The 23,102-nt window shown below is 36.3% G+C and overlaps 2 protein-coding genes across 17 annotated transcripts; both read right to left on the bottom strand.

Annotated features, from left to right (window-relative positions):
• Positions 1–1,818: 1,818 nt before the first annotated feature.
• On the bottom strand, positions 1,819–14,932 carry LOC105683158 (calpain-A). 16 transcript variants are annotated; one of them, XM_048657680.1, is made up of 16 exons: positions 14,659–14,932; positions 14,294–14,426; positions 8,145–8,321; positions 7,895–8,082; positions 7,506–7,809; positions 7,249–7,430; positions 6,885–7,135; positions 6,578–6,735; positions 6,260–6,477; positions 6,105–6,147; positions 5,639–5,683; positions 5,228–5,357; positions 4,404–4,538; positions 3,370–3,497; positions 3,090–3,285; positions 1,819–2,868 (listed from the first exon to the last, which is right to left on the bottom strand). In XM_048657680.1, exons 1-16 carry the CDS (start codon positions 14,736–14,738, stop codon positions 2,783–2,785), a joined length of 2,454 nt encoding a protein of 817 aa, XP_048513637.1. In that variant the 5' UTR covers positions 14,739–14,932; the 3' UTR covers positions 1,819–2,782. The 16 variants fall into 16 exon arrangements, with proteins under 16 accessions (XP_048513637.1, XP_020706447.1, XP_012250978.1 ...); XM_020850788.2 differs by lacking the exons at positions 14,294–14,426; positions 14,659–14,932 and adding exons at positions 10,818–11,446; positions 12,095–12,432; XM_012395555.3 differs by lacking the exons at positions 14,294–14,426; positions 14,659–14,932 and adding exons at positions 10,818–11,353; positions 12,095–12,432.
• A 288-nt stretch (positions 14,933–15,220) lies between these two features.
• LOC105683174 (calpain-B-like) lies at positions 15,221–18,888 on the bottom strand. The gene is made up of 14 exons (XM_012395608.3): positions 18,623–18,888; positions 18,439–18,529; positions 18,159–18,350; positions 17,905–18,092; positions 17,516–17,822; positions 17,254–17,438; positions 16,930–17,183; positions 16,687–16,847; positions 16,371–16,588; positions 16,248–16,290; positions 16,040–16,166; positions 15,845–15,972; positions 15,578–15,773; positions 15,221–15,471 (listed from the first exon to the last, which is right to left on the bottom strand). The coding sequence occupies exons 1-14, from the start codon at positions 18,646–18,648 to the stop codon at positions 15,455–15,457; spliced, it is 2,133 nt and encodes a 710-aa protein (XP_012251031.2). The 5' UTR covers positions 18,649–18,888; the 3' UTR covers positions 15,221–15,454.
• Positions 18,889–23,102: the final 4,214 nt, after the last annotated feature.

Raw genomic sequence — 23,102 nt, 5'->3', positions numbered from 1 at the left:
CAGCCTCATGTCAAAGTATATCCCCGGAGCTTAACTACGGGGTGTCATAAATATTGAGTTTTTTATTTTCAAGGGTTGTAAGGAAAGCAGAAACTTTGAAACTTTGTCTCATGTAATTATACCCCAAAACGAAGCCGCTTAATAAACTGTAAGTAAAATTGTAATCATTCCCAAAGACCGACGTGAATAACGTGGTGAATATTGTGTCTTTGAAAAATTTCCCTTCGACGATTAATACATTTTCATTGCACTTTCTTCTTTTTCCTTTCATCTAATATGGCTATTCATCTCTGCGCAGCGGTAATTATTTGCTTTTCAAACTCGGGACTCAATATTTTGGATGTTCACTGGGTATTTTATGTGTAAATACGATAATCAATTTCCAGCGTTTGCATTTTCGGTGTTTGAATTTTTTCGGCCCCAGGGGTCCACGGCCATTGAGAAGGGGTCATTCCTTCATTTATTGCGGCACATACGGGAGCGTTGTGCATCTCTATTTGGTACGTAGGTCGTAACCAGGGCAACGTTACGCCAAAACATACCGTAAAAGATATACACATAGGCATTGGTGTATTAGAAGCGAACTGCCGTACGACCAAGCGTGCTTCGCCGATATCCTGACATCTCGTATATCCTAATTCTGAGAACGGTCCGGACACGCCGCCGCAAAACGTCGAGAACGGGGAAGTAAACTGAATGGGAATAATGGTATTACAAGATACGGTGGCAATTAGATCGGTGGAGTGACGAAGAAATTATAGCGCAATCAAACGAAGGTTTTCTTCTCTTTTCGTCTAGCAAAAGTTTGTCAAAGAAAAACATATTTGCAAAATTATTCAGATTATCGGCAGTTCTGCAGAGTTGCCATTCGGGGGGTAGTCCTCCTTGTTACCAACTTCCTCAGTCACTTCAATTATTTATACAATTTTAACATTGGAAATCAATAAGCAAGTGAACTCTTCGTAGTCATATACGACCACATTGAACCAGGGGTAGGTTTGAGCGCCATGGTTGGCACGATTACAAAAGAAGTCGATAGTGTCGGTATGAAAATCCAGATAATCGAGAGATGAGATGATCAAATATTGGAAAAATTGGTCCAAATCAGTCGAAGTACTTGTAATATTTTATAAAAAATTTGTCGGTCATGAACAAAAAGCGATTATTTTGAGAACTGGGAAGATGCGCGTATTGCGGCGAAATCTTCTTCTTCCTGTCGGCACCCACAGCAGCATGTCCTTAACGTTCAAAATTATATTTCAGTTGGTTCAGTCTTGGTTTTTTTCTTCATGCGGATCCATCGCGCCGGATCCTGACCCAGTCAAAAATATATTGCTTCAAGTATAAACAGAAACACCCCTTGGGAAATTCATAATAAATTGACGCGCGCTTTACGGCAAATGTAGTTTACCAAGTCACCACAATTTCGGCGCTACCCTTCAAGGGTCACATTTTCGCTCAAAGGAAGAAGGATCGGTTTATCGGGATCAATGAACTCATAATGAAATGGAATAGCCGCTGACCTAGGTTGATATACCTGTCGTTGCATGCAGTGACACCAAACTATTGCGCAAGATTATGCTGCAGTTTGATTTTCTTTCAGTTTATACGGTATCCGTTGGGGTACTAAGCTCACGAATATTTCGGGAATACACCCAATATATTTATTGGAGATTAGAGCTTCGAATCAAATTTTTAATGAATAAAGGGTTCTTATAATAATCCAGGAATCCAATTCTTTCCAATAGTAGGTGCACCAACGAGATGTTGGACAATGCATAATTTTATCAGCTAAAATAAATTTATCACGCATTGAAATTAGTGCAACATGCATAAATTTAATCAATAAGAAGAATACATATTGATTTCTTACAGAATATAAAAATAAGTACCTATAATACAAATATGTATTTTTAAATATCATTCGGCATGAGCCGTCTATAATTTATCTAATTGCTGTAACAATTTTTGTATAATAATTTCCGGCGAGGCAATGCGAACGTCTTTTAGTTCTATCTTTCGATGTAATGAATAATATTTTCCAGTATTAACTTTTACCATAGATATAACATGACATATATTAACGATACATAGAGATAAATGCTCGTAATAAGGAAATGGTTATCCATATTCATCAAACAATGATAAATGTATCTTTTTTTGTTGACTGCATATTGAATAATTATACAGGTATTCAAATATCATTTTCAATAAAGATGAATGATAATACAACGATGATTCATTTATAATTCATGACAAATTTCGCTTTCACCAATCTGGGGCTTTACAAAAATGAAACAATTGTCATGCGGTATCACTATTTCCAATCATGAAATTCCTTTCTCTAACGAATAATGATTTAAAGCTATGATCGAATTATTAGTTATGCGATATCTCGGTTTTTTGCAATTTCATCCTCCTATAATCAGGCCTTCGATTTATATTAGGGCAGTCATCAATTTTACTTCAGTTTTTAACGTTAGTTCAGACATCGTGCAAATACATCCAAATTGAATGTATGAAAAAATGATTATTCGTATGAAACTAAGAATCACACCTGAGGTACGAGAGATTAGAATAAAATAGGTATTTGGCGTTATCGATTCATATTAGTCACAAGAGAACATGGTCGATGATGCATCCAAAGAGTATAGAAAAAATAGTTTTGTGGTAAGAAATATATATTTCTATCTGGCTCATCAAATCTTGCCAGTATGGTACTTCAGGGTATAAGCGTGGACCACAGCTACTTGATAAGCTGTTCCTGTATTTGACTTTTTTACTATGAGTATAAAGTCTTCTCAACCCATTCTTCCATTGTAAAAGTAGCAGTATTTGTCTTATCTGGATCGCGTTCTCTGAATATATCTACAAGCGTGAGTTGATTACGTGAATATAAAATGGCTAATTCATTGGATCTTAGCGTTAGTGATTAGCAGTGAACGAAAATCGCTATGTGAGCAGAATTACTGTATTAAGTACTGACCGTTATAAATAGATATAGTGTTCAGAGTTATGTGCGAACAATCGAAGTGAAAACATGTTGTGTTTTCCTGTATTTTTTAAATTTCTCTACCAATCAGACTCACCGATCATCGTCTTGAGTCGGACTGCACACATGATGTAGTCGTCAAATGTTATCATTCCATCTTTAGTTCCATAACGGTGTACCAATATATTCAAAACATGATTATTCAAGCGATATCCAGCACTATTTAGGGCTTGTCTTAATTCGAATGCACTCAAATAACCAGAACCATCTCTGTCATACAATCTGAATACAGCCTGTGAATAATAATTGTGAACAAAAAGTTCGTACATGCATTTAACAAAGCCAATATTACGATAAATTGAAAGACAAATTCTCACCCTCCAGTTTCTGATATCATTCCAAAGTGTTTTAAACTCTTCAAAACCAAGTTTACCAGAATGATCGGTATCCAACATTGCCACCATACTGCGGCAAATGTCCTTGCTAAATCCTTCGTTATGTGTTTCTAAAACAAACAATTATCCTTCTTATTAGTTTTAATCGATTTATATTCCGTTACAGATAAGGGTCTAAACTTTGAATGGAGCCACTTTTTTTTTAATTCCAATCGGTTGGATTGTTTTGCAACTTGGTTCTATCCAATCGTAAGCTCATCAGCTGGTTAGATAGTGTCAGTAAGTGAAGCGCATTTGGTTAATAGTATCAATGAGATATGGATTCATAATTAAATAGCAACGTTGCGGAAGGGTTTCTTGGTTGCCGTTTCCAACAAACAAAGAGAACAAATGTGCACTATATGATAATCCCAAATGTTAAAACAGAGCAGCTATATTGAGTAATGATTTCTATGCTTCAGTTAATGAGTTTCATGATAATTTCATACATATACATATACATACACAGGAACAAGGGAAATGCAGAACTGGCCTTCACCGAATGCTAGCAGCATTAAAAATATGAATGAAAGATGAAGTGTGATTAATGTACAAGACGTATTTACAGTATTTGTACTTTGATATTTCACCTTTCAGTAAGCTCTGTGAATATGTCGAAATTATGAATCGTAGAGTGTACTGAAAAACTGATTCCCTCACCTGCGGTAGTGCTTTACGAATACATTCAAACATGTGCAGAAAAAGTGAAGATTACCCAAGAATTTTCAGCAGTTAGAAGGACGTGACTTTAATAAAACTTCGAGGAGGCTTGTATTAATTACGAACATTGTTCTCATACTAATGGCCCATTTTTTTTCGTAATTTCACATGGGATTTTCAATCGCAACTGTTGCATAGAAATTCGAGCTGAGTCCTAGGAACCACCTGAGCCTATTTCAATTTTCAAACTGTATGACAATGAAAATATTTGGTCTGCTGCTGAGAATATTCAGGTACTACCAATCAATATGCCTTACCTACAGATTTATTGTACTGCTCGTTATTACAAACAACACCACAGAATAAGGAGATGAGGGTGTCGACAATGGAACCATCTCCCGCTGCAGTTTCTGGATTTCGAGCCTCGCTACGTCGAGCAGATGATGGTAGCTCTAAGCGTAACACACACTACATGTTAGCTAGACTATCAACATATGTACATCTCGGTTATTTTTCACTAAATTGAAAAAATATCGCATTCGTGTGCTATTCTGGATTGTCATTGAAGAGTCACAAGATTTACGTATTTCACAAACCAAGTCTAAAAACGCATATTGTTCACGAACACCTCTATTAAAAAAAGTGAAAGAAAACATACGAAGCGCAATAAGCGTCATGACAAGAATTCAGTGGTTGTACCAATCTTTTCGATCAACAGATGTTTGCTACCAGAATGATCGATTCCAATTACCAGTGATTTAACCCAAATGTATTTATGCATGTGTGATAATTGTGATGTTATGAGCTTCATTTATAGCATCAAGTGCATGCATAAGCAAAGCAAAATAGCATATCTACTCCCTATAAAGCGAACAATGTAGCTATGGTTCATATAGATACATTGATTTAAACATTTGTTTAGCAAACAGCATCATTAGGAGAAATACTTCATTGCATAACTATGATAGAAATTGGCGGCAAAATAATGAAATTTCTGTTCAAAGCAAAGAACTTCATCGTTTTGCACGGTTCGGACATGTCATAAAAATATAAAATTGAAATGTTGCATTCGAATTAAAGAGAATTTGTAACATAATTATTTGTAATTGGATATCTTTAATGAATTTAGAATCAGCCAAACCTTTACGCATCGCATAGTCCAGGATTTCTTTGAGTTCCATCCAATCCACTTCCATATCATCTCCAGCAAGTTTTCTGAAGAACTCTCGTACTTTATCGTCATTTTTGTCATGCTCAGGCTGCTCACGTACCTGAGAAATCATTTATCCTTATTAGTTGAAATTCAAATTTATATTAGATCATGCATTTATTGGGAGCATTAATTTTATATTCATATTTTTATTCCACCGTGCTACAACTTTATGTCAGGGCATACAATTCCTCGTGCAATTTCATTTGATCATAGCAAAACAAACTCTCATACATGAATCAAATTTTAGGTAAAAACTTTATAATTTACACTGTAGAATATGTATGCACTTGATAGCATACATAATATGTGGAATGTTATTTTTTTGGTGACTTTACTTACTGGATTTTCTTGCCCTTCTGGCTTATCATCTCCATGGTTAGTCACCTAAAAGCCAAGCGACACATACGTGCGGCGTGTGATTAGTGATTAATCTTACGATTAGTGATTACCGTACAATCGGAAATTTTCCGCGTGGTTGTAACATCGACAACGATGTCGTATTATAATTTGTTAATACTAAAACCTATAATTTTATTTACAATTCATGCTAAGCCCGATTGTGATTTGCATCGCTTGTGTTTCGCTATTAAATCGTCATTGGTATTATGTATCACAACGATTTCTAATTACTAAAGCAATGAAATGGAATCAACATCAAAATAGCTTGTGTCGATTCTCTGTATTAATATGCATTTCGTGAGTGAATACTAGAATATTACTCGAACAGCTCAGTTTGTTTTTGCACATGCGTTACTTGGAGAACCCAGTACCATTCTAGAATTCTACTGTATGAAATTTTACATACCCGGTCGTCAACTTCGCCAATACCAACTTGGTCGTCATTTTCCCTGTGGAGAATGGTTTTGAGTTAGAAAACATGTGGAATCAACGATAACATCGAAGCACTAAACTTATTTGTAAGAGTATTATTTCTCTATTTGCAGTTAGCGTATGACTTACTCCATGTTGTTCTGATTTTCAGAGAAGACCCTCAGTAAGAATTCTCCTTCTTCTTGAGGATCAAAAGTACTAGGGACAATGCAATAACTCCCAGGTGGCAATTTAAAGCGACAACTGACTTCACGGAGATTAATGAAAGACGGAGATCTTGCAACAGAGGCATTGTACTTAAAGAAATTAATGTCTAGTGGTTTTGGCAACCTACTAGGGTCTTCCAACTGTTTGAGATTAGAAAAAAAAAAGCATTGGCGATTAATCCTAAATTTCGTACAATACAGTTTTCTATATATTTTATGAACACTGATAAAAAAGACGTACATGGTACATGGCAAATCCAATCGTTAAGCAGTCGTTGCCCATCCGCCTTTGGGCTCTTCGATTTTTCTGCATCAGAGCTACAATAACTGTACATTTGTCATCGCCTTCGTCTGGATATTCCAAAGTAATACGGTACTGTGGATTATGCCAGAATGTTTCTGAAAATATTTGAGAACATGTACTTTAATAAATCTTGCTTCAATTGCGGAATCGTTATATTAACTCAACAAGCCTTTCAAGTTACAAAGTGGATAACTCAATGATACTACTCTGCGATTATCAGATTACGCATTGAATAATTACGAACCTAAGAAATTACGGCATCCACCGGCTGTCACTCCACGTACCCATTCTCCTTCAAACACACTCATTTCCCACTTTTTTTTACCGGCGCTGAGATCGCTGTCTGTTAAGGAATCCGGGTTTAAATTACAGATTTCTAGTCTTGTAAAGTGGTGCTTGAAATCTTGGAATGACATCCAAAATTCCCCATCAACATCAAACGTTAAGCCAAGTTCTTCCTTTTCATGATCAGGAATGAATCTCCATTCAGGTGATCTGTAGAGATTTTATTCAACTCAGGGTTTACATAGTTACACAAACCTCGTGTGAGTCGGCAAAAATCTAGATTTGGTTTCACTGTACCGATCCAGTACTCAAAATATACTCACTGATCGCTCCATGCTCCATTCCACTCAGCCTCATTACCCCACGGATTTCTCAATCTCAATAATGGAATTTTTCCGACCTGATTCGGTGTCATAATATCAACGTATTTAACTTGTGTAATACTGTACGCATGTCCTCTGATCAAACCTTGGGGTGTTTCAGCTTCTAGTACGTTAGGATCTGGCTAAGATTGTTTCATAAATATCGTTTTTAGTTGTTGTAAGTACACAGTTTCAACAGTTTGATTTTAGTTATTCACCTCAAGTGAACATCCCATCAGTGAGTTTCTCTCATAGGCTTTCAGTAAAATGCTAAACAAGTTTGGAGGTGTTTCATTCATTTCATACAGCTCGGTTACACCGCCTGTGAAATCTTCCATAGCCTCGCAAGTCGTGCCACCCTTCAGAGCTTCATAAGAACCATGGAGTTTTGCATAAGCCTTTTCAAGCATGGCACTCCAGAATTCATTGTTTTCAGCTGAATGTAAAAACATCAATTTTCCTTGATACGTTGGCAGACGATCGTCTATCACTACATCCACCCATCTTCCATACTGCCAAAATCTAAGCATAGATATCACGTGAGTGGGTTCATCTTAGCAAAGCAATATTCTCTGAGCAAAAAAAAAATATTTCAAGTTGGGCTTACCTAAAATGAAATATTCCTGCATAATTCTCTTGGAAGCTCTGATCCTCTGGCACAATTTGAAAGAACAAATTTGGATGCATTGTAAGATTGGCAACAGCTGCAATAAGCCAGCAATCTCCAAGTTCACCCTGCTGTACATCGAATCGTGAAAATCCTTCAACGAAAAGCTGAGGACTGTCGGCTATTTCCTAAGACAATTCCAACTTTAGTATCTTCTTCCACTTTAAAATTATTATTCAGGCATTTTTACCATTGGTCGTCTCCATTCGATATATCTATCTGGCCTTCTCGAAAAATATATAGAAGAATCCTGTGCCGGAAATTCTGGATCTTCGAATAATCTTCCCATTGACAAACATTCTTGCCTGAGCTGATTAAAATCTTGAACCGCGCCTTGCGCTCTTATTCCTGATCCTTTTTCCCCGAGCTAAAACCAACAAATTAAATCTATGAGATACAATCACAATAACGGTATAATACAATATTCTTTATACTCCTGCTCTGAGTAAAGGGAATGCTTAGAATGCTGATCTTTGGTCAACTTTTTCAACACCCAACTACCCAACGTGGGTGTTCTCTTAACCTGAGAAACAACTTTATTTTACTTGTTCCTTCAAACCATTGACAAATTTCTCAAGAATCTTGATGATTCTCTTTGCCTACGTTATAATATGGTTTTCCAATAGCAGTCCCCCGTGTTTTGAGTGGTCGATCATCATAAGTGATGTGAGTTTGGCAAATATTTTCTGGCACAGATTGAAGACAAGTAATTGGTGCATTTGTATTTTGATTCACTTCATCAGATTTAGTTCTCTGATATTGACGGCTAATGTCCGTCTGGTTTTTCGGCTGCAGGAAGTTACTATTCACTTCAGGGATCTCTGGACTTCTTATAAATGCTGTCGAAACGTATTGGGGCTTTGTTTCCAATGTAATATTATTATCCGTTCCTTTCATATTTTGGGTAGTGATTTGTGTAATTTCCAAATTAGCTACACCGCTTTTCATGTAGTTTTTGTAGCGATAGTTACTACAATTAGTAAGGTATTTCTGCTGATACATTTTTTTGTTTACGGGTCACTTCAAACTAGTAATCAATGTAACAATGTGCAATATTCTATGCAAATATTACCACCCAACAGAGAGCACATTAGTTCGTGAAGAAGGGTGAAAGCACACTGGTTTTTAGCATATGCCGATGTGGCGATAGCAGATATCAAACAGGAAGTAAAATAATTAATTATAATAAGAGGAAATGGAAAAGCCACATTATGTCAGCGATACGACAGTTTCCAAGGTTATTGCAATTAACATTGAACTTTTGTTATTAAAAAATTACATTAATTAGAAAATTAACATCTTTCTAGTTGTGATCATCAGATAAAAATTTGCATTTATTTTCCCGAGGCAAATTCCATTTATTTTTCGAGTCAAGTTTTCCTCATGATTCTGAAATCATACCGCCATACCGCCTTTGCTGGACCAAGATTCTACCAGGAAATTATACTGAGATTTGGAGTGAGCATAATAGTTCTTTATTCTCGTAAGAATACTCATACATGTAGAACAAATTGGACAATACTTTTAATCCTCAATAGATCAGTGACCCAAGAAAAATTTAATCATTGAGTCAGAATTTGAACCACTCCCTTGTTGTCGCCACACCTTCCAATGCATGAGGCTCATCAAGATAAATATAAATTACCTAATCCCAAGAGATCTATGTAGTGGTGCTCACGAGACAAAAACAGAATTTTGTCAATTTCACAATTGAATTTTATGGTAAAGTTGTAAGTGAATATAATAAGATGGTGAGATACAGTTTCCTGTTCTGATTACATTGTCGCAAAGGAAAATTGTGATTGTATAATGCTGCACCCAACAGTCAGTACTTTGATAATAGTATGCTCTTGGAATTGATCTCTGAAACCTCACATGTGTCGATATCTGTTAAATTTCCTCTCATTGTTGGAAGAAGAAATCGGATCAGATTGGTGTGCTCAAGGTTTTTCATAACTGTCAATTCGCATAAAAGTATTGAAACATAAGGTCGGGAGAAAAAATCAAAAACATACCACTTTGATGTTGAATAACGAGGGTAATATGCGCTTAACCTCCACCGCTTTTTTAACAAATACATCCAACCCAGCAGGTTCATGGCGATTTCCATAATAGTTATCCTCATAAGAAGATCTTAATGGATAGGATTCATTTCCGTAATAATCCCCAGCCATGGTGAATAAAACGACAAGACCTTAACGCTTCAACTACCACAAAATAGTTTAGCCCTGTCACTCGTAATCCAACAATATATTATTTAGCTGCCTGTGCGCCTATACCACCCTGTACGAAGTGGAAGTGACCCTTTGGGGCACTGAAGAGGTAAAAATGCGAATGGACGCGATAACCCGTTACTTGAGCTGACTTTAGCAAGCTATGTTTCATTTCAACCAATAAGCGGGTAACGATGAGGTCACCCATTGCAAACTCCTCATCAAAATTACATCTCTAATTTTGTCTGCGCTTTGGATCATTCATCTCTTATCTTTGCCCGACTACGACCATTGAGAATAGATAGGGTACTATTCTCAATGCTACAAGTTGACAAGATCTTCACATTCTATATTTAATAAAAATCTGACATTTCAAACACGTGAGATAGATAGCCTCGCAGATAGAACATATCTGTAAACCACATGTAAGGCCACGCCCACTACAATCATACGTAATAATTAAAAGGAACGTGAAACGTCACGATTTGAAACGTCATCGATCTGTCACGTGGACATGACATATCTTCAAACTCGATAATGAACATGACGTTTGGAAATAGATACTATGCCGGTTGATTCATAAATTGTTCGACATACGTATATCAAAGTTTTAAAAAAGTTCAAACTGTATATTTCACACTATTACTTACATCAACTTTTTTAGCAACTTGACGAACAAATTCTGGCTCCTCGATCACTGCCGTATTCCACCCGTAATTCATTGCTTATTAGTTTATTTTTGCTAAAACAACACTGAGTTTTTTTGCTATGATCTTCTAGTGATAACACTCAATTGTAGAATTTATTTCGAATAATTTTCTCTAGAAGATCACAAATTATTAGCAATCAATATTCATTTGTAAAACTCATAAAATGTCTTTAGCTCCCGGCATAAAATTTAGGGTTGGTTTATTTTGTAGCCTAGGACCTGCTGCCCTCTGTATTTTATTCATAAATCTAAATTTAGCACTATCTTTTGTTTTTCAATAAACTGTTTAAAGAGTGCATTATTATCTACCGCGGTAATAGATTTTTTTAAATTCAAATTCTCATTAAATTCTCAATAGCCGTCCAACAGTCAATTTATTCATGATAGCTCATGCCTTTTTATTATATTACTCTCAAGTTGATTCAAATCGGTTTGAGTCAGGCGTAGTTTTACTGAGAAATCTATTCGATGAAAAGGCTTTAAAATAGATATTAGATCGTTAAACGTCCGACTTATGTTCCGGAAACCGATCGTATAATGTCGATTGAGAAACACGCCTTAAGCAAATACCTAAAAATGTGCGATTACTGGCAGATCAAATATTGGAATAAACGATTGCGCAATAAATGAGGTCAAGACCTTCAAATCTGTCGGCGGATCTTATTGATCGCGACTATATTGTAGGACACGTTACATCTAGGTTTTGTCAAATGCATTGCAGGTTTGAGAAAAATTATTTTTGCTATTACGCGGTCTATTTCCTGTATCTCTAATAGAAACCGACAGCTCATACATCAAGGCAATCAACTCAATTATTGTACCAACTCGATCCACCGCAGCGTTTTTGCGGCTGTATAGAACTAAGCAGAATTGAGATATGTCACACACATATATTATGCGGTTACTTATCAAACATAATCATTAAAGCCAACAGATATTAAAAATTATGCAGAACATTGTGTAATATTTCCCAAACTATCAACGACTGTGAAAAAATAGTGATAACGGTACACAACAGCTGACCCAAGAGCAATTGTCAATCAAATTTATTCGAATGAAACATTCCATTCACAATTTACCAAATAACGGACCCTAGAATTTGAGAATGTCCCAGACTAAGATTGACGACCAATGAAAAAATGAATGAAATAATTTAAAAAGACCATTAAGAGCGAAAAGGATCCGACCTCGTTCAATATTTACTTTATAATTGATTACCTATAGGAAACGCACGTAGCTATACGTGTGTGGTGATTTATACTGTTTAGAATATTTATACGAATGGTTTACTTTAGTCGTGGTATTTATTTTTTGTGGCATGTGTAATTTATACGGTTTTATACATAGTCCGCTGGCTTCTCTATCTGTTTTTTCAAACCTTAGAATGATACAGGTATTTTAATTTCGGACGCGTTACGTGTAAATTAATATAAAATAACACTCCCGACTAAATACATATAGGTATATAAAGTCGGAATCGGTGGATTATAAAAGCCGCGTTAATAAAGTGCAAGACCCGCAGAGCTCGCCCGCTCACCGATCACTGTCTTGACTCTTCTGATAGCAAAGCTAGCTCACTGCGCGTGCCGCTCTAATCCATCAGCGCGCTTCCTCCACTCTGGTTTATTTTTTTTTTATCATCAATAACATTTGGTCCTCTAATTCAGAAACGGAATAGTGCAGATCAAACTTAAATGCCTGTCTTCCGAATTAATCTTGGTACAAATTTGGTTTCCGTTGGTGAATAGTTCGAATTCTTAAGTAATTCTGCGAGTTTGCTCGTCATTTGCTGATGACGAAAGTAATCTGGACTCCCTGCAGAAGATGAAAAAAAAAAAAGGAAAAATATAGCATCCCACAGCTACCGCTGCATCAGCGGTTTATAAATCGCTTGATACTTCAAGAGTAAATTTACCACCTGACTCACACGATGGAGGAACTTCCCAGTTCATGACTGGCAAATTTATTCACTTCCTCGTAAAGGCCGAGGGATCCAGTAACCAGTTGAAAAATGGTTGGATCACTTTGAGCCAGAGAAAAGCTGTCATTATTTATTTTCCATTCTATCCAAAAACGCGGCGCGGGATCGTGATTCAGATAAAAGGAAATGAGCATATCATGATCGTGATAGCTATTATCCGTCATCGTATACTTCCTTAATCTTTGTGTATGTCGTATGGAAAAAAAATTAGTCATAATGTTCAACGTCATAGCATACGTATGCGCCTTCAACCGCTTCTGAGCATTTCAACAGCACTATACTGACTACCGGCAGTTCATATCGCTTGAACACCTGATACAGTCGACGACTATTATGCAATATTTCCTGCTTCTAACAACTCACGTGCATGAGTCTTTTTCCGTAACAAATGGCGATTTGATATTCGAACGTTTGATCGCAGTACCCGTACGTACGTACGTACATACACATTATATCGCGATAACACATCGAAATATGACGCGGAAAGGAAAAATATACATCTATTGATCCGACTAATTTGTATTCACGCGGAGTAATTTCTGATACTCCAGAAGACATTATTTGTCATCATGAAGACATCGTCACATCGTATGGATATGAAAATTATACGATACGAAAGAAGAATTCTAGTATTAACTGTGGAATGAAACCAGACGCCTGATGCGGCTCATCACATTAACGTTCTCCAACAAATGTCATACGTCGTTAACTTTTTCGTATTTATTCCCCAGCTCAATATTTTCCTACAGACGATTCTTATATCATGACGTAGGAATTTTTTAAAATTCTGACCGTTGTGAGGCCGAATGAATCCCCGATAAATCCCAACGGAAAAATAATTATTTTCTTTTCTCATTTAAAACTTAAACAAAGTTTATTCTTGGTGTATATCGTTTACTCGAACCGAATGCTAGATGGACTTCGATTTTCGAATGAATAAGCTGATCCACCTTTCGGTTTCACCTCCAAACAGATTATCTTATGGGTCCGAAAAATGAAATTCAATGGATAATGATCCGAGATATTACTGCTGATAATGCATTTTTTTTTTTTGTATCAAGAGGTTTGCGTGAAGCGATATCCGAATTTCATTTGAAAAGAAAGAAAATTATACCCCCGCAGGAGCTAAAGAAAGAAAAGGTTAAAATAGTCGTGACTATAAATATGAGGTGACCTGTAAAGCCCCCGGGTTGGAATTTCTACTCCATCTCTGCACCAGCGTGTACCTAAATATGTATGTGGTTATATGTATAATGTATGTATACGTCATGCCCTGGCACAAATCCAAAAGTAGTCAAAAATCGCTCCCGGAGTGATCGGCCTCTGATGTATTAACTGCAGCAAAACACTAACAAAAATTGCTTTGCTTGGCTCATTTGTCATATATTAATTTCACTAAAAAGAAACCTTATGTTGTTTAAACTATTGGATAAAACCTTGAAAATTGCGTTGGCAGGATGATGGATGTCTCCGGAACCAGAGAGACCACCTCTTAAAAGGCGTGATGTCAAACGATACCGACCAGAAGTCGACCAAATATCATCTGGCAATCCGTGTAGATCGGAATTCCTGCCAAATAATTGAAAAACATAAACTTTGACATCGATCTTCTATCAACTGGTTTTCTTTCTCTCAGTAAAGAACACTATACCATAGGTAGATTGAACCCATACTTTCTTGTAAGTGAGGGTAAAAATAAGAAAGGGGATGTGAATTGATTTGGATATAAAAATTGCGATCGTTGTTATTTGTAAGTACGAGGAAACGATCTTTTTCGTTTTATGACAATATATATTCTCACCCTTTTTGAAATTTGCTCGTCTTAACAATTCCATCGTCTCCGGCGACTGCCTTGGTGTAAAAATACGAGTAATTCGGCATCACAAATCAATGATTTTTTCCTCTCTAAAAGTAAATGATCGAATTGCGTTGTTAGGGCTGTCTTCACTGTTTTTCACGAACAATTGACATGGCTAGAGCCAGTTTATTAAAATTTAAATCAACGGTGATTGGTATCGAGATGTCGGAAGCTGCGTGGCCACAGACACACGATTTCAAGGGGTCTCTCGTCTTGTACTGCTAGCAATCGGGCAGAAGGTATACAAAGTCTTGTGTATAAGGTATTTATGTTATATAGGCTTAGGTTTATATATATACATTTAGCAGAGACGTTGTACTTATATACCTACTGTACCTATACGCAGAAACGTTAATAAGTTTTGAGGAGTCGCCTTCGTAGCGATTGAAAACGAAGCTACAATTAAATGACACAATGGCCCATTTGAAGAAATTTTGATGAACAGGTGGGTATGCGTTTCGGAAACAACAAATTTCGCTTCCTACTGGAGTAAATTACATAGGTGAATGCTTCAATGTATGTATTTAATATTTATATCGTCGTACATAATGGAATATTTAGCACACGCTTAAAAGTCATGGATGAATAAATCCATCGAGGAATAAATTGATAATTGGTCAAATAGAACTCACAGTAAAAGAATAGATATATTGTACTTGGGGTAGTATTATTTTAGATCGGTCGATAGATCATATTCCTTCTATTATGATCCTCAAATCCTTCCACATTTTATGGTATTTTATTCACCATGTTTAACTGGAAAACAATTATGGAAAATAATGAACATCGATTAGATATTACCACAGTTATATAGAATATTTCTATGATATTACTAGGCTCTAATCGATCAATATTGTCTTACCGATGAATTTTCTTATCAGCAATGCACACTGCATCAAATCTTCGAATGTCATTGTGTCATCGTCGCTGCCATAGCGACGTGCTAATTTATTTAAACCCCCGTTATTTACTTGATAACCAGCGCTGTTCAGAGCCTGTCTAAGCTTAGACGTTTTTAAAGTTTCGGAATCATCTAAGGCGTATAAGTCGAATACGGCCTGTGAAATAATAAAAGAAATTGAATTACAATTAGTCGGAGGATTTCTATCCAGAGATCAATTTTTCTTACCTTTATATTGGCGACGTCATTCAAAACTGTTTTGAATTCTTCAAATCCGATGTTGCCCGATTCATCTGCATCCATAATGGTCACGATGCTTCGATAAGTATTTTTGCTCAAAGCGTCCTCAGGCAATTCTAAAAGAGGTAATATCATTAGATGAGAATGTTCTCGATTTTGGAAAATCTTCGTCACAACTCTTACCTATAGAATACTCGAGTACATCTTTTAATTGTTCCCAGTTGACTTCCAACGTATCACCAGCCTGTTCCTCAAAGTACGTTCGAATTTGATCCATAGACTTGCTCAGTGGTTGTCTATGTATCAACGCCTGAAATATGTTAAAGACATGAAGAATTATCATTTTTGAAGTCAAATTAATTACCTTAAGTTTTATAAATTCGCGACCTACCTTTTCGTCAGGTTCCCCAAGACCGGGCTCCTGATCATACTCTCTGCAAAACAGAACGGACAAGGTTCGTTTATGAATCGTAACTGAATTGAATCAATTACAAAAAGTAGCTGATCAACTTACTCCAAATAATTGGGTTTTGGAGAAAGTACTCGCAGCAAAAATTCAGCGGATTCGTCGACATCGCTAGCAGTTGGAATGATAACGTACGTTCCTGGCTGCAATTTCGTACGAACGCTAACTTCACGTTCAGCTTCGTATGCGGATTCTATGACCAATGTATTGCAATACTTTTCAAAGCTCTTACCTAACGGCTTCGATACGCCTTCACACTTATCGATCTGTTCAAAGTTGGAGTCGCGTTATTGCCAGAAATTCTTGAAATTATTTAAATATTTTACTTCTTTTAACAAATTCCTGCATTCTGACGGATACTCACGCGATAGACGTCGAATCCAATCGTAAGTAAGTCCTCACCTCTGACCTTTTGTGTCTTTGGATTTCTCTGCATCAATGCAATAAGAACTGAACATGATTCTTCTTCACCATCGTCAGGTTCTTTCAGTGTAATGACATACTGTGGGTTCAGATAAAATGAATCTGAAAAAAAATAGATAATCCGTTATTTCTCAGCCAAGTCGAAAAGTGATTATACAATATGATTCAAAATTAGATTGCTTACCCGAGCAGTCGCTGTTTCCACCTGCTGTGACTCCGTGAACCCATTCCCCCTCCAAAGTATTCAATACCCATTTCTTTTTATTATGGTCGGTAACTCCTTCGATCAGACACGACTCTGGATCTAAGTAGGAGATTTCAATGTGGGTGAAATTTGACTCGAAATCGTCGAAGCTTATCCAGAATTCCCCATCATCCTCGATACTCAATCCCAACTCTTTTTTCTTTTCATCCGGAATAGATTTCCACTCGTCGGATCTGAAGAAAATCATTCACTTTCTGCCATTCTCTTTCAATTTCTCGAACCGAAAAAAAAATTACTACCGACTTATCACTCCATGGTCCTGTCCACTCGTCATCGGTGCCCCATGGGTTTCTTAATCGCAACAATTTCTCATCATCCAACTTCAAAACATTGGTGACACTGTACGCGTGACCGGTAATCAATCCTTGATTACCTTCGCCCTCTCCGCCACGAATGGTTTTCGTAGCTTCGGCGGCTTCACTACTCTCCTAAACGTTAATTTTCGGGAGTTTATATTTTCTCAATGTTAATCTTTCGAAATTTCATCAATCGCTCGTCAATTTACCGGAATTATCGAACATCCCAGGAGCGATTGCCTTTGATGAGCGGATAATAATAGTTCAAATAGATCCGAAGATGCATCTTCCACTTTAAAATTTTCGGCCACTCCTCCAGTAAAGTCTTCACTAGCTTCTCTGATCCAACCCCCATCCAAAGCGTCGTAGCAGCCGTAAAGTTTCGCGTAAGCTTTTTCGAACAGTGGACTCCAAAATTCATTAGCTGTATTAGATCTCAAAAACAGAAGTTCTCCGCCTCGTGTTGGTAAACGATCGTCTATGACCACATCCACCCACTTTCCGCACTGCCAAAATCTTGTTTGAAAAAAAATAAGAATTTGGATTTCGTCTATAAAGATTTCGAGATAAAATATGTTTTTGGAATCATTTGGCTCACCGGAAATGAAAAATTCCAGCGTATCCTTCCCCGAAACCTTGGTCAGATGGTACAACTTGGCAAAATAAATTTGGATAAAGCGACAAATTGGCGAGTGCAGCAAGGAACCAACAATCTCCGACAGATCCTTGTTTCACATCAAATCTCGAAAATCCGTCGACCACAAATTGTGGATCATCGACTAATTCCTAAAAAAGATCATTTTTTTATGGGGATGAAAGAGAGTTTCGAGTATTTCGTCGGTGAAATTATACTTTTGGGCGTTTCCACTCGATCATCTGCGAAGTCATGGTTCTGTCGCATCTTTTCTTCAAATAAACCGAAGATATACGCGCTGGAAAGTCTGGATCTTCGAACAGCACTTCTTTCGATAAACATTGCTCTTTAAGCTGATGGAAATCTTGAAGTGTTGTTCGCGGTTTCGTGCCAGATTTCCTTTGCCCGAGCTGAAATTTAAGTTACACTAGTAAAAAAATTGAAATTTTCAAATGATAAAATTACAGATAATCCGCTTTATCAACTTTATTGGTCAACCTTAAAGACAGTCTTGTTGGTAGCCAAATTATTAACAAGATTGGGAATCACAATCGACGAAGGGTTGTCCGCCGAAGTTAGCGTAGGTTTCCTTGAAAATGTGAATGAAAAGAACACAAAGTAAAGTTTGAAATGCTCGTTAAATTCAATAAAAGCATACTACAGTTAACAAAATAACTCTCACCTTTTCTGAAGCCCAACGTCCGGCATTTTGATTTTAGTTTAAAGACAAACACTGTAGTGTGCAAATTTTAATGATTTTCTCAACGAAAATCCGAAATATCCCGAACAATCCAAATACAGTCTAACGTTTCAAACAAACCCGTTGATCCGTTTTGTGAGAAATTAGATACAAGTGTCCCGATGCGATCAAGAATTAGAGGTGATTACCGTACATGCAATACGTCAATGCGTAACGAAAAACACGAATGCCATATGAGGTTGATACCAATCATCCCATGAAATTTATATTCTTGCGATATCAGCATGTACAGGATGCCGAATAATCACTTGGCCTCAAGTAACCGCATAAAAATGAACCACGATTCGATACAACGCATATTAGGGTTTTAATTTAATCATTTTCAAATCTATGTCCGAACATAATTAATGCTATGTTTTTTCATTTAACCTTGTATACAATGTGCATTGAGGTTTACTAATTGCTAATTGTGAAAAAGAACAGTTCTATATTTAGCATATCCTCAATGGATAAGAGATTGCAAATGCGTCGCTAGTACAAATAATAGCAGCACGATAAAATCGAAATTCCAACTCTGAATCTCCTATTACGATTAGAATTACCATAACGACACGTTACGTGATTCTCACATTTCGGAGATGGAGAAAATGTTGATTCTTGAATACAATAATTATTTGAAATATTTCATCGTCGATTCATTAGGAGTAAACGGTTTCCCTGAATTTTTATTTCATCCAACATACATATAGTATATTCTTACAAGCTACCGTCACAAAATATTTAATTGTAAGTATCATATTATTATCATTGTATAGTATGAACATACAAAATAAACAGCGAAAGAGTTTTACACGTATCCAATCCATATGTATGTGTATTAATAAATAATTAATCAATTAATATGAACTATATATAACAGTCAAGAAGGTTTTCAGTTTGTTTGTTTTGCTTCTTTGGAAATATAAAAAAAACATAACAACACCGTTTATTGAACTCGTACATGGGTATATCGTCTATAAACGCAATCGTTAAAATATTTGACACATTTATTTATTCATCTCGTGAATTTTTATTTCCATTAGTATTCTGCGTTCTATTTTTCTTTTTTTTCTGTGGCACATAAAATGATTTTTAGCATTCACTTTTAAATACTGTTGATCTGTTAATCTTTCATTTTCTTCTTATCAAACACATTCGAGCAGCATGCATGCGTTTTACTCCCTTTTTTACTTCCTCTATTTCCTTTTATTCAATCGATAACGTGAAAATTGTCGAACGTAATTGATATTATGTATGTATAAAGAATTAAAGATTCATCCAAATAACTCCTTATAACACGTACACAGGTTGTACAGCAAAAAAATAGGAAGAGGAAGCTAGACAAAATTTCCTCTAGTCGTCGATAAAATGCAGTTATAGACACAGAAATTATTTCACTGTATACCATAATGGCGAAGTAAATATTAAATTTTATTTTTAACCGTCACTAATTTTTATAATTATTTCTGTTCGGGCTACCCTGTATGATAACTTTTCTTTTATTTTTTCACAATAATTCAGCTGCTTCTAGAAATATTTTTCTATAGTAATATGAATTTCATATCGGTGGAAGAATCACTCAAAACGCGAAGCCATGAGTACTCTTTTTTTTTTTTATTATTTAAGAAAACGGAGTTGATCTTTTTGTCCCAATTTATTGATGATTTCATGACATGAAAGAAAGAAATACCATAGTTTTTTTTTTTTTTTTTTTAAAGACATTATACAGCTCGCGTTCATATCACTAAAATTATTTCTCGCACAATGAACTGTAACTTATAAGATACGTGATTGATTCCAATCGTCGCAATACGCGATACGGAACAAACATTTGTACATATCACCAGCAAACTCGGAATACTAATTTGAAAATGAAATGAAGAGTACATCCAGCTCCTAAGAACAAAGGGGAAAAAATTTATATAATTAAAAATTGATACCCATTCGCAGCCACTACATTACATATATTAATTACAATATTCAAGTATATTATCATTTACTCGATACAATTTATATATGAGAGTGCTATATTGCATATAGTCTACTTCGTTCTCCAATACTGTTCGAAGTGATCTCATCTATTAATATTTCTTTAGTCGGTTTTTTCTGTCGCTCGTTTTTGTGTATCTAAATAATTTCGTGAATTAACATTCATTTGTACGTATATTGACGAAAAACATGTTCTTTCCTATATTTATACATACATTAGGGTGGTCCTTATTTGAGGTATGTTTGAATTTTTTTTTGACGATAGTCCTAGATCGATTCATAATGTATGAAAAAAATGCCTGCCAAATTTCAGCCCTTAATTTTGATATGAACCCGTGTCCCTCGGCAGTCAAAGTTTTAAATGTAAATAACATGTCGAAATGTCATCTCGTTCTTTGCAATTTTATAAGTCATTAACATATATACTTAAGATTTTAGACTATATGATTTCTTAGGGGATATTCAATGCTCTACACAAAAGGTCCGGTATGATTTTTCACTAACTTTATCGCTTCAATAGATATTCAGAGTCAAAGATGAATGAATATTAAAATTAAGGGCTGAAATTTTGGCAGGCATTTTGTTTTTATATATTTTGAACCGATTTAGAACTATCGTCAGAAAAAATTCGACCATACCCAAAATAAGGACCACCCTACTGTACACATACCGTGAGCGTCTGGTGAAACTGGTTGCGATTCACGCATGGTCGAAATATTCGAATTTCTCGGTCTACGAGGAGCCCGAGCTTAGCTGGAGACAAGTAGCCACGGGCGAGGGGGTTTGTTGAGGGGCCGTCACCTCTGCTCAGCCCCCAAGGTGACGTCTCACAACAAAGCGCTATGCTGCCGGCTACCTGACTCCAGCAAAGCTCGGGCTCCTCGTAGACCGAGAAATCCGAATATTTCGACGCATGCATGGATTGCGACGAAACAACGTGGGTCTACGACTAAAACCACTCGATGTGTCTTATAATTTTTCTGCTTCCAACAGCGAATAATTGATGATTACTCGATCGATTGCATGAGTTGATGACTTTGGCTTTCAGATTTAGATTCCTGAGCTGATCATACGTGAGATTACTCTTGAAGAACCAAAAAAAATCGATTTTTGAGCAAAGAATAAATCATTTTTTTAATTGGGTTTGATATGATTTTCTTGCGTATTTTGACCTCAGGAATCCGATTCTGAAAGAAAAATTGATCCATCTCTAAAATTGACCGAGTTATCGCAAATTTTCAGCTTTTTGGGGTCAAAAATAAAAAATTCAATTTTTAGTCTATCTGAATGTAGTTTGAGCTCAGGAATCCGAATCTGGAAGGAAAATTAATCTATCTTCAAAAATGACCAAGTTATCCTCATTTTTTCGCATTTTTTGGCATAAATTTGAGGATATCTCGAAGGGAAAAAATCGTAGCTCAATTTGAACAACGGATTCGTGTTCCTGGGGTCAAAATACATAGGAAAAGTGCCATACGATCAATTTTGAAAAATAAAAAATTTTGGCCAAAATTTGAGATTTTTCCAAGGGGTACCCCTTACGATTTTTTCAAATTTTGGCCAAAAATTTTTATTTTTCAAAATTGATCGTATGGCACTTTTCTTATGTATTTTGACCTCAGGAACACGAAACCGTTGTCCAAATTGAGCTACGATTTTTTTCCTCCAAGATATCCTCAAATTTATGCCAAAAAATGCGAAAAAATGGGGATAACTCGGTCATTTTTGCAGATAGATCAATTTTCCTTCCAGATTCGGATTACTAAGCTCAAATTACATTCAGATAGACTAAAAATTGAATTTTTAATTTTTGACCCCAAAAAGCTGAAAATTGGCGATAACTCGGTCAATTTTAGAGATGGATCAATTTTTCTTTCAGAATCGGATTCCTGAGGTCAAAATACGCAAGAAAATCATATTAAACCCAATTAAAAAAATGATTTATTCTTTGCTCAAAAATCGATTTTATTTTTGGTTTTTCAAGAGTAATCTCACGTATAATCAGCTCAGGAATCTAAATCTGAAAGCCAAAGTCATCAACTCATGCAATCGATCGAGTAATCATCAATTATTCGCTGTTGGAAGCAAAAAAATTATAAGACACATCGAGTGGTTTTAGTCGTAGACCCACGTTGTTTCGTCGCAATCCATGCATGCGTCGAAATATTCGGATTTCTCGGTCTACGAGGAGCCCGAGCTTTGCTGGAGTCAGGTAGCCGGCAGCATAGTGCTTTGTTGTGAGACGTCACCTTGGGGGCTGAGCAGAGGTGACGGCCCCATAACAAACCCCCTCGCCCGTGGCTACCTGACTCCAGCTAAGCTCGGGCTCCTCATAGACCGAGAAATTCGAATATTTCGACCATGCGTGAATCGCAACCAGTTTCACCAGACGCTCACGATATGTAAATTACGATGATTCATACTTATCACATAT

This window comes from Athalia rosae, chromosome 6 (assembly GCF_917208135.1).
Source record: "Athalia rosae chromosome 6, iyAthRosa1.1, whole genome shotgun sequence".
NCBI lineage: Eukaryota > Metazoa > Arthropoda > Insecta > Hymenoptera > Athaliidae > Athalia > Athalia rosae.
Note: the sequence above shows the minus strand (reverse complement) of the source record. Positions and strands in the feature narration are given on the sequence as shown.